At 48.1% G+C, this 12,509-nt stretch overlaps 1 protein-coding gene across 1 annotated transcript; it reads right to left on the bottom strand.

The window, feature by feature from the left end:
* Nucleotides 1–8,658: 8,658 nt before the first annotated feature.
* LOC134943317 (putative uncharacterized protein DDB_G0294196) lies at nt 8,659–10,164 on the bottom strand. Its single transcript, XM_063932234.1, has 3 exons — nt 10,029–10,164; nt 9,818–9,943; nt 8,659–9,743 (listed from the first exon to the last, which is right to left on the bottom strand). The coding sequence occupies exon 3, from the start codon at nt 9,733–9,735 to the stop codon at nt 9,055–9,057; it is 681 nt and encodes a 226-aa protein (XP_063788304.1). The 5' UTR covers nt 9,736–9,743; nt 9,818–9,943; nt 10,029–10,164; the 3' UTR covers nt 8,659–9,054.
* Nucleotides 10,165–12,509: the final 2,345 nt, after the last annotated feature.

The raw sequence follows: 12,509 nt of genomic DNA, 5'->3' as shown, positions 1-12,509 counted from the left end.
GTGCGGTGTTATCCCAGAGAGCTAAAGATGGTCATCTACATCCTTGCAGTTTCTTCTCCCGGAAGTTCTCCCCAGCTGAGCGCAACTATGCCATTGGCGATCAGGAGTTGCTGGCAATCAAACTCGCTCTAGAGGAGTGGAGATATCTGTTGGAGGGAGCTTCTCATTCAGTTACCATACTCACCGACCACAAGAATCTTTTATATCTGAAAGGCGCACAATGTCTTAACCCTCGTCAGGCCAGATGGGCACTTTTCTTTTCCAGGTTCGACTTTAAACTCCAGTTCTGTCCGGGCTTTTAGAATCGCAAGGCCGATGCCCTTTCCCGCTCTTGGGAGCAAGAAAATGAGTCGGAGTCTTCTGAGAAGCATCCAATTATTAATCCGTTGGCATTCTCCACGGTAAGGATGGACTCTACGCCCCCACCAGGGAAAAGTTTTGTGAAACCGGTATTAAGGAATAAGCTCATGCATTGGGCCCATGCTTCCCGTTTCGCCGGACATACAGGCATTCAGAAAACCCTTGAGTTTATCTCTAGGTCTTATTGGTGGCCAACTCTGAAGAAGGACGTCATGGAGTTTATTGCATCTTGCCCAAAATGTGCCCAACACAAAGTATCCCGCCAGTCGCCTGCAGGGCAACTGGTTCCATTATCCGTTCCCCGTCGACCATGGACCCATTTGTCGATGGACTTTGTTACAGACCTGGGTATGTGCAACAAGTTTAATACCATCTGGGTGGTAGTTGACCGATTCACCAAGATGGCACATTTCATTCCTCTCACCGGTCTTCCGTCAGCTTCCAAGTTGGCTCAAGTATTCATTCAAGAAATCTTCCGACTTCACGGTCTTCCTGAAGAGATCATCTCTGATAGAGGAGTACAATTTGTAGCCAAGTTCTGGCGAAGTTTGTGTCAAGCCCTCCAAGTCAAATTAAAGTTTTCTACAGCTTACCATCCTCAGACCAATGGTCAAACTGAGAGGGTGAATCAGGACTTGGAGGCCTTCCTCCGCATCTATGTGTCTTCCTCTCAAGACGACTGGGTTCAACTCCTTCCCTGGGCCGAGTTCAGCCATAACAACCAATATCATTCCTCATCTTCTTCAACACCATTCTTCATTAACTATGGATTCCACCCTAAAGTTCCAGTATTCCAGCCGCTTCCAGCAACTTCGGTACCAGCAGTGGATATCACCTTACGCCAGTTTTCAAATAACTGGAAAAATGTGCGAGCGGCTCTGCTTAAAGCATCATTTAGATACAAGAAGTTTGCGGGTAGGAAGCGTAGGGCAGTTCCTGCTCTCAAGGTGGGTGATCGTGTGTGGTTGTCTATGAAGAATCTGAGGTTAAGAGTTCCCAGCATGAAGTTTGCACCTCGTTACATCGGTCCTTTTCGAGTTGAACAAGTCGTCAATCCTGTTGCTTACAGACTCCAGTTACCCCACTTCTTGAAAATACCTAGGACATTCCATGTTTCCCTTCTGAAACCACTGATTCTGAATCGCTTTCATTCTGAACTACCTCCGGCTCCTAAAGTCCAGACTCAATGGGGAGTTGAGTATGAAGTTGCCAAGATTCTGGATTCACGTTTCCGTTACGGTCAGTTGCAATATCTTATCGACTGGAAGGGCTATGGTCCTGAAGAACGCTCTTGGACCAATGCTTCAGATGTCCATGCTCCTGCCTTAATCCGGAATTTCCACTCTAAATTTCCTCAGAAGCCTAAGAAGTGTTCTGGGGCCACTCCTAAAGGGGGGGGGGGGGGGGGGGTGCTGTCACGTTCCGGGTATCTGGACGCCATTATTTGCCATTTAGATGTCTCCTGAGGCTGGCTCGGCGTTCCAGGGCCGGATCTCACCTGTGTTACTGATGTCCATGCTCTACATCTCCTTCCTGTCACTCTGAGACGCTGTCACAGCGGCATCACGTTTGGCGTCTCCAGCCTCGGCGGCCTCCGCCGCCGCTCCTGTGTTTCCGGATTACTGATTGTCAGTGTGGCGTTTCATGTCTGCCGCGATCCCCGCTGGTATCCATGTGGTTCCAGTGTGCAGGTTGCCAGTGTGACGTCTCCTGCCCTCCGCGGTCTGCGCCGCCATTACTGCCGAATCTCCACATGGTTTCTCAAACTAACTTTCCCTCCAAGTGCTAACATGGGCGCAGCCATGTTGGTTTCAATCACATGCCTCAGTTTCCACCAATCCGCTGCTTCTGGAATCTGCATAATTGCCCAGCCAATGCCTGCCTTGCTGCAGGTATAAGTATCCTGTGCCTGGGCCAGGAAGTGGTCAGTGCTTTGGTTGTCAAACCTTGTTCCAGTCTCTCTCTCTCCTGTGATTGTTTCTCCAGGTTTCCAGCTCCTGTTACCATCAGCCACTAAGAGACCCGCACCTGCTTTCCATCTTGCGGTGCAGCCTGACTCTGCAGTCCTCCGTGACTACTCCAGCTTCCAGCTACAAACCATCTGCTTCCAGCGATCAGCTTCCAGCAGTATCCAGCTTCCTTAAAGTGCCGGTGTTGTTCCAACGGATACCTCCATACCAGCAGTATCCACAAACCATCGGTAACCACCTTTCATCTTTCCAGTATCTACGCTCCCTAGCTTCATCATATCACCTGGCTGGTTCCATCCAGCATCCACTCCGTGTTTCCATCATCTGGCTGGTTCCATCCAGCATTCACAGCAGTCCTTTCAGCTACAGTGATCCAGCTCCAAGAATTACATCTGCTGACGTGTTCCTCGGCTATCCTCACTACTACAGACAGGCCTGGTAAGGACAATCCATCTATGAAACTTTAATATCTGATCCATATCCTACCAGTGCTCTGTGGCTCCAGCCAAGATCTTAGTGATCCAGGAACTGTACCATTTTATCACTGCTTATTCTTTATTTACTGCTGTGCAAAATACGGAGTTTGTTAATAAAACTTTTATTGACTTTTAAACCCTGGTTGTCATGGTCACACCTTCGGGTGATCCTTCTCCACTACACTTACATGTCCAGGGGTCTGATTAAACCTTCTAAGTTTAAGTTTATCCCAGCCCCTACAACTGAGGCTTCCTCCTGTCAGCCCAGACCCTCAGTTGTGACAATAGGAAGGTGCATATTTCCATGATCTAAAGGAGTAGAAGGCACATATTTCCAGGAGCTAACGGAGTAGGAGGGCGCATATTTCCATGGATTAAAGGAGTAGAAGGGGGTATATTTCCATGAGCTAAAGGAGTAGGACGGTGCATATTTTCCTGATCTAAAGAAGTAGGAGGGCGCATATTTCCATGAGCTAAAGGCATAGGAGGGCGCATATTTCCATGATCTTAAAGCGTAGTAAGGCACATATTTCCATGAGCTAAAGGAGTAGGAGGGCGCATTTTTCCAGGCGCTAAAGGCGTAGGAGGGCACATATTTCCATGATCTAAAAGCGAAGTAAGGCGTATATTTCCATGAGCTAAAGGAGTAGGAGGGCGCATATTTCCATGAGCTAAAGGAGTAGAAGGTGCATATTTCCAGGAACTAAAGGAGTAGAAGGTGCATATTTCCAGGCGCTAAAGGAGTAGGAGGGCGCATATTTTAATGCGCTAAAGGCATAGGAAGGTGCATATTTCCATGATCTAAAGGAGTAGGAGGGCGCATATTTCCATAAGCTAAAGGAGTAGAAGGCGCATATTTCCAGGAGCTAAAGGAGTAGGAGGATGCATATTTCCCTGAGCTGAAGGCGTAGGAGAGCACATATTTCCATGATCTAAAGGAGTAGGAGGGTGCATTTTTCCAGGTGCTAAAGGCGTCAGAGGGTGCATATTTCTAGGTGCTAAAGGCATAGGAGGGCGCATATTTCCATGAGCTAAAGGAGTAGGAGGGCGCATATTCTAGGAGCTAAAGTCGTAGGAGGGTTCTTTATTCTATGAGCTAAAGGAGTAGGAGGGCGCATATTTCCATGAGCTAAAGGAGTAGAAGGCGCATATTTCCAGGAGCTAACGGAGTAGGAGGGCGCATATTTCCAGGAACTAAATGAGTAGGAGGGCGCATATTTCCAGGAGCTAAAGGAGTAGGAGGGCGCATATTTTAATGCGCTAAAGGCTTAGGAAGGTGCATATTTCCATGATCTAAAGGAGTAGGAGGGCGCATATTTCCATGAGCTAAAGGAGTAGAAGGGCACATATTTCCAGGAGCTAAAGGCGTAGGAGGGCGCATATTTCTAGGAGCTAAAGGCATAGGAGGGCGCATATTTCCATGAGCTAAAGGAGTAGGAGGGCGCATATTTCCAGGAGCTAAAGGAGTAGAAGGGCGCATATTTCCATGATCTAAAGCAGTAGGAGGGCGCATATTTCCATGAGCTAAAGGAGTAGAAGGGCGCATATTTCCAGGAGCTAAAGGCGTAGCAGGTCGCATATTTCTAGGAGCTAAAGGCGTAGGAGGGTGCATATTTCCATGAGCTAAAGGAGTAGGATGGCGCATATTTTCCTGAACTAAAGGAGTAGGAGGGCGCATATTTCCATGAACTAAAGGCGTAGGAGGGCACATATTTCCATGATCTAAAGGAGTAGGAGGGCGCATATTTCCATGAACTAAAGGCGTAGGAGGGCACATATTTCCATGAGCTAAAGGCATAGGAGGGCGCATATTTCTAGGAGCTAAAGTCATAGGAGGGTTCTTTATTCTATGAGCTAAAGGAGTAGGAGGGCGCATATTTCCATGAGCTAAAGGAGTAGAAGGCGCATATTTCCAGGAGCTAACGGAGTAGGAGGGCGCATATTTCCAGGAACTAAATGAGTAGGAGGGCGCATATTTCCAGGAGCTAAAGAGGTAGGAGGGCGCATATTTAATGCGCTAAAGGCTTCGGAAGGTGCATATTTCCATGATCTAAAGGAGTAGGAGGGCGCATATTTCCATGAGCTAAAGGAGTAGAAGGGCACATATTTCCAGGAGCTAAAGGCGTAGGAGGGCGCATATTTATAGAAGCTAAAGGCGTAGGAGGGTGCATATTTCCATGAGCTAAAGGAGTAGGAGGGCGCATATTTCCATGAGCTAAAGGAGTAGAAGGCGCATATTTCCAGGAGCTAAAGGAGTAGGAGGGCACATATTTTCATGGATTAAAGGAGTAGAAGGGGGTATATTTCCAGGAGCTAAAGGAGTAGGAGGGCGCATATTTCCAGGAGCTAAAGGCGTAGGAGGGCACATATTTCCATGATCTAAAAGTGAAGTAAGGCGCATATTTCTATGAGCTAAAGACGTAGGAGGGCGCATATTTCCAGGAGCTAAAGGCATAGGAGGGCGCATATTTCCAGGAGCTAAAGGATTAGGAGGGTGCATATTTCCATGACCTAAAGGAGTGCAAGGCGCATATTTCCAGGCGCTAAAGGAGTAGGAGGGCGCATATTTTAATGCGCTAAAGGCATAGGAAGGTGCATATTTCCATGATCTAAAGGAGTAGGAGGGCGCATATTTCCGTGAGCTAAAGGAGTAGAAGGCGCATATTTCCAGGAGCTAAAGGAGTAGGAGGACGCATATTTCCCTGAGCTGAAGGCGTAGGAGAGCGCATATTTCCATGAGATAAAGGAGTAGGAGGGCACATTTTTCCAGGTGCTAAAGTCGTAGGAGGGTGCATATTTCTAGGAGCTAAGGGCATAGGAGGGCGCATATTTCCATGAGCTAAAGGAGTAGAAGGGCGCATATTTCCATGAGCTAAAGGAGTAGAAGGGCGCACATTTCCAGGAGCTAAAGGCGTAGGAGGGCGCATATTTTAATACGCTAAAGGCATAGGGGTATATGCAATTGCGGTCGAATTTATGCGAAAGTCGAAAAACGGGACATTTTCGACCAAAAAACCTCAGGTGAGATGTATTGCCCAAAACCCCCTGCTGTCCAAAGTCACCCCGGCATGTCCAAAGTGCAGCCCTCCGGCATTTGCGCAAATCGACATTTTCAAAATTGGACATGTCTGCAGTGGTCAAAATGCGGCTTTTCGACAAAAGTATATTCAATTGAAGAATGACTATTCGACAACAGTGCTTTTCGACAGCAATTTCGTCATTTTCAGTCCGCCTCACTTTGCTGGCGGGATCTAATAAAAATTTTTTAAAAAATGTTGTTTTTTGCTTTTTGGATTGCTAATAGCATATCTATTTATATTTGAAGGGATTATCTACTTGGTTTGTCTTTTTTTGACTCACAAGTATTATTTAATTGATTTTTTAAAAGAATATTTTTTTCTTCACTCTGCTGAGGGAAATGTACCCATGATTTCACAGTTTTACCCAGGATACACTTCTGCAAAGCCACTCCAGTATTGGACCAGTTTACCCCACTCTACCATGGACGTCCTACTTGTGATGTGGACCTGAACCACCGCCATGTTAGTCCCTCTTTCAGGTGAGATTTATTGGCCGAAACTCCATCTTGACTGAGTAACCTGTGTATATGCGCAGTGTTGCTGGGACCTTTTGTTCTTTCCCAGGGTGGAGGAAACACTCTCAAATTAGCTCCTCATTCTCTTCCACAGGTCTTGCGGAGTATCCTTCCCAAGGTGCAGGAACCAGCATGGATGAAGTGACAGGACAGTTCCCCTGCTGTACCTTGTGTTTGGATGACACAAATACCTGGAACCTCATACTATTCTCTTCCACAGGTCTTGCGGAGTATCCTTCCCAAGTTGCGTGGATGTGAAGGGACACGACTGTTCCCCTGATGTACCATGGGCGACCTACTTGTGATGTGGACCAGGACCTCTGCCATGTAGCAGACAACCCCCCTCAGGTGAGATGTATTGCCCAAAACCCCCTCCTGTCCAAGTCACCCCGGCGTGTCCCAAGTGCAGCCCTCCGGCATTTGCAAAACTGCACATCCAATCATGCCCTGACAGCAATGCTTACGCTGCGTCAGGGAATGTTTGGATGTGTAGTTTCTCAAGTGCCGGAGGGTTGCATTTGGGGCCGCTGTAACCTGCTTGTGTCAAAGTGTTGCTTGTACCTTTTCTTTTCCATAGAAGGGTGACACTATTACCAATTTGCTGGAACCTCATACTATTCTCTTCCACAGGTCTTGCGGAGTATCCTTCCCAAGTGGCGTGGATGTGAAGAGACACGACATTTCCCCTGATGTTCCATGGGCGACCTACTTGTGATGTGGACCTGGACCTCCGCCATGTAGCAGACAACCCCCCTCAGGTGAGATGTATTGTCCAAAACCCCCTCCTGTCCAAGTCACCCCGGCGTGTCCCAAGTGCAGCCCTCCGGCATTTGCAAAACTGCACATCCAATCATGCCCTGACAGCAATGCTTACGCTGCGCCAGGGAATATTTGGATGTGTAGTTTCTCAAGTGCCGGAGGGTTGCATTTGGGGCCGCTGTAACCTGCTTGTGTCAAAGTGTTGCTTGTACCTTTTCTTTTCCATAGAAGGGTGACACTATTACCAATAGCTGGAACCTCATACTATTCTCTTCCACAGGTCTTGCGGAGTATCCTTCCCAAGTGGCGTGGATGTGAAGAGACACGACATTTCCCCTGATGTTCCATGGGCGACCTACTTGTGATGTGGACCTGAACCTCCGCCATGTAGCAGACAACCCCCCTCAGGTGAGATGTATTGCCCAAAACTCCCTCTTGTCCAAAGTCACCCCGGCATGTCCAAAGTGCAGCCCTCCGACATTTGCAAAACTGCACATCCAATCATGCCCTGACAGTAATGCTTACGCTGCGTCAGGGAATGTTTGGATGTGTAGTTACGCAAGTGCCAGAGGGCTGCATTTGGGACAAAGGCCGCTGTAACCTGCTTGTGTCAAAAAGTGTTGCTTGTACCTTGTCTTTTCCATACCAGGGGGACACTATTACCAATACCTGGAACCTCATACTATTCTCTTCCACAGGTCTTGCGGAGTATCCTTCCCAAGTGGCTTGAATCCTCATGGATGAAAAGGGAGACGACAGTTCCCCTGCTGTACCATGGGCGACCTAACACAATACCACTGCATCTCATATTTTACATTGTATTTACTAATAATTTAAATAAAAACCACACAAAACTTCTCATTTTAAAAATTTATTGAAGAAATATATAAAATTGTATTTTATTTTTGAAATAAAATGTAATAAAACAAAAAAGTAGTTTGTTCTTCTAAACATTCTTTTCTTGTGTAGATATCTGTGGGGAAAAAAACATATTAAGTAAAGACACTAATGATGTCATGTTCATTCCTTTCTCAAAAACATTTGTGGAACCACACAGCCCAGCATGACCCATTGCTGGGCTGTGTGGTTCCACAAGGGCAGGCGGTCCAAAGTGGAATAGTGGTGTCAGTGGTCAGCACTTTGACACGCCTGCACTCGTGGAACCACACAGCCCAGCATGACCCATTGCTGGGCTGTGTGGTTCCACAAGGGCAGGCGGTCCAAAGTGGAATAGTGGTGTCAGTGGTCAGCACTTTGACACGCCTGCACTCGTGGAACCACACAGCCCAGCATGACCCATTGCTGGGCTGTGTGGTTCCACAAGGGCAGGCGGTCCAAAGTGGAATAGTGGTGTCAGTGGTCAGCACTTTGACACGCCTGCACTCGTGGAACCACACAGCCCAGCATGACCCATTGCTGGGCTGTGTGGTTCCACAAGGGCAGGCGGTCCAAAGTTTCTTGAATATATACATTGAAACATGGCTTTACTCACCTTGGTACGCACAACACGAACTATGCCGTCCACTTCAATTTTCCACCCAATCCTATGAATAAGCCAAAAATAAACACTACTGAATAGTAAATTCACACAACAGTGAAAGCCTATTGTACACCAATACAAAAAGGATTTTTTTGGTTAAAAAAAAGTGGTATCAGAATAGCTCTTTGGCCCATCATACATGTAGCCACAAGGAGCTTTCATCCGTTACCACACGCGCCCACATACATGCCCGCGCATGTATGCCTAGACATAAAGCTCCTTGGTAGTACCCGGTCACGGGTGAGGGAGCCCAACACAAATATAAAACAATAGTAAGAAAAAAAACAAACTAATGGGAGAGGGAGAAAGGGATACATGAAAAACATAAGAGTAAATAAAACAATACGACCGGGCTTATGGTGGTTGTCCGTCCGGATCTTCTTCTTCCTCCTGATGGGGCGTCGATGCCCTGGGCGGCTGGGGAGTGTGTTGACTTGGCCTCGGTGCCCGTGCGGGTGTAGATGTTGCGGCCGGTGTTGGTGGTGGAGGCATCTGGTGGGTGGGGTACATCCCTGTACATCCTTGGTACAGCTGTGACCGTCTATACCAGGATGGTGGTGGAGAAAGGGAAGGAGGCGTCCATGTGGCTTGGGATGGCGGAAGTGGTGGATCACCAGCGTGTTGATGAGCTGGCTCTGGGAGCTTATCGTACATCATCTGCAGTGTGGTTGCGATGATCTGTTGGCTGGATGCCGAATGTCGTTGGCTCTCCGACATGTCAACGCTGTGTGCCAGGCATGATGTGTTCTCCACCAGCCGGTTGATGGATGTGGCCAGAATGTGAAGGATGTCCATAGTCTCCCTGTGATCTTCTCGTCTGGACTTTTGCATTTCGGCCGTGCTGTCGGCATGAGCCTTTTGCATTTCAATCAGACCGTTTGCCATCTGCTCCATTATCTTCTCAATGGCGTCCAGTCTGGTTCCAACGACATTCGTGTAAGTATCCTGGCGGGAAGTAATCTGGGATGCCAGGGTGTGTACCCTCTGAACATTTGAGGGATCCTGCCCTTCCTGTACGTCTGCCACCAATTGCATTTGTGCAGCTGAAAAGAAAATTAGAAATTAGTATACACATTCATACATTTGTTTGAAGGCTCACAATTCGATATTTACTCACACAGGGATGTAGAAACAGCAGGCTGCTGCACTTCCAACTCGTCATCCTCTGACGAATCCTGTAGGAGATCCGGCCTGTAGAAGGAACCAATCCCCGACGCAAGTCCTCTGCTGGTCCGTGGCACCTCTGTTTGCAATAGAATTTTTTTTTAAAGTTAATAAACTATACAAAAATGGTGCACCCCCCCCCCTCCCCAAAAGTAAATACAAACCTTCTCCATCCTGCGGTGCCGCTGCTCCAGGAGCTTCGCTTGTCCTCAATTCTGTTATGCACACCAGTGCCTGCAGGAAAGTACTGGTGTCAGAACTGTTATGCACTCCAGTGTCTGCAGGAATGTACTGGTGTTTGAACTGTTATGCAAAACAAATGGACTCACAGACAAACTGGGGAATATGACATAACGTACACAGAAGGTAATAGGGTAACAAAATACACACAAAGTGAACAGAGAAGCCCAGAGGCTAAGGAACTGGGTATCTCCCTTGTATTAGAACTGCACAGATGGAAAAAGCAAGATGTTGTGTTTTAATACGTAGAGAACCTGAAATGCTGTTGCTAAGGGCAACAGCAAAACCCTAAAGGGTTACCAACGGGTGTGGCAGTAAACTCCTTGGTCAGAGATGGAATGATAGACACAAGGAGAGTCTCCACAATCCTATTTCTCACTTGCAGTGCACAGGTTTTAGCTTACTGCCACTAAACTGACCCCTGACACCTAGCACAGTGAGACAGGATTAGACAGGCAAGTCTTAGAATACAGCCGCAAACTTGCTAAGTTCACAGAGTAGTAACAGAACCCCAGCAAGCTAAACGACTGACTCCAGTCTTACTGCTAGGTCTGGATTGGCAGAGTGTAATACCAAATCCCCAGGCCTATTTGCAGTAAGCAACAAACAAATACAAAGCTACACAGTACTGGCTAACTTTCATGAACTGACTAACCAACAAAGATTCAGCAGCATCTGCTTACCCTGAAAAGAGGCCTTATAAAGCAGGTGCTGTCCACGCCCCACTCAGACCTCACAGACTGTGAGCACAAAAACCAGCACCGGATCCCCTGCCGTGCACAGAGCCTGTAACCACTGCACAGCAAAAGACCCGAACCGGAGTATCAGCTGCGCTCAGGTTACTCCACTAGCACTTGTCTCCCGGTTGCCATGACGACGTGGCAGCACAGGGCAGGAGACCCTAACAGTACCCCCCCTCTGACGAGGGGTCAAAGAACCCCTACCACCGGGTTTATCGGGGAACTGCGAGAAGAAAGAGCGTATCAGTCTGGGGGCATGAAGATCACAACTGCGCACCCACGACCGCTCCTCCGGGCCATACCCCTTCCAGTGCACCAAAAATGACAGCCGACCCCGAACCACCTTGGAGTCAAGAATCCTTTCAACAACAAACTCCCTCTGGCCACGTATCAGAAGAGGGGAAGGTCTTCCACTGGAAGAAGGATTACTAATCGCCCGTTTTAAAAGGGAACAATGAAATGTTTTATTGATACCCAAAGAACGGGGCAGATCTAACTGAAATGCCACCGGATTGATAACCCTGGTGATCTTATAAGGGCCGATGAACCGGGGCCCTAACTTATGAGATGGCTGTCTCAACTTCAAATTCTTGGTAGACAACCAGACGAAGTCTCCTAATTTGAAGCTGCAGGGTCTTTTCCGCTTATCAAAAACCCTTTTGGTCACTAATGACACAGACACAAGGGCTTTCTTCACTTTCCGCCAAATACCTCTAAGGACCGAAACCACAGAGGAACCACCAGGCGTGGAGTCCAGGGGGTCAAAAGAATTGGCCTTAGGATGATGCCCATACACACAAAGGAAGGGAGAGATCCCTGTAGCAGAGTGAGCCGCGTTGTTATAGGCAAACTCCGCCATGGACAGATGAGCAACCCAGTCAGTCTGACACTTGGAGACATAACACCTGAGGAACTGCTCCAAGGACTGGTTCACCCTTTCAGTCTGCCCATTAGACTGCGGATGGTAGCCTGACGACAAGCTGACAGAAATCTGGAGATCGGAACAAAATGCCCTCCAGAATTTGGCCACAAACTGGGATCCGCGGTCAGAGACCACATCAAGTGGCAACCCGTGGAGACGCACAACATGCAGCATAAATAATTCAGACAGGCGTCTGGCTGATGGCAGCCCAACCAGTGGAACGAAGTGCGCCATCTTCGAAAACCTGTCAACGACAACCCAGATGGCTGTCATCCCCGAGGATTTGGGCAAGTCCACCACAAAATCCATTGAAATGTGGGTCCATGGCTTAGATGGGATAGAGAGTGGATGTAATGGGCCAACAGGAACCCCTCTAGGAGTCTTATTTCGGGCACAGATGTCACATGCCCGAACCCACTGATCCACATCCTTAGCCACCGAGGGCCACCACACCGCCCTAGATAGCAACTCCCGAGTTCTGGCAATACCCGGGTGACCTGCCGACTTCTTGGCATGGAATTCCAGGAACACTCGCTGTCTTAACCTAGGAGGCACAAACAAAAGACCTACCGGAAGGTCTGGAGGAGCCTGCTCCTGTGCTCTAAGGACTAATGATAAGAGGTCCTGGGTAATGCCCACTTTAATACATGATGGGGAAACAATGGGCAACGGCTCCTCGGTGGTCTCCTGGATTGGAGCAAAACTCCGCGAGAGCGCATCAGCCTTGATGTTTTTTGACCCAG

The sequence above is a fragment of the Pseudophryne corroboree genome, chromosome 7 (genome assembly GCF_028390025.1).
Source record: "Pseudophryne corroboree isolate aPseCor3 chromosome 7, aPseCor3.hap2, whole genome shotgun sequence".
NCBI lineage: Eukaryota > Metazoa > Chordata > Amphibia > Anura > Myobatrachidae > Pseudophryne > Pseudophryne corroboree.
The sequence above is the reverse complement of the archived record's forward strand: the minus strand, read 5'-3'. Positions and strand labels throughout refer to the sequence as shown.

Excerpts from the sequence above, each read along its gene's own strand:
- LOC134943317 (XM_063932234.1), bottom strand. The coding sequence starts at position 9,735 with ATGCAATTGGTGGCAGACGTACAGGAAGGGCAGGATCCCTCAAATGTT.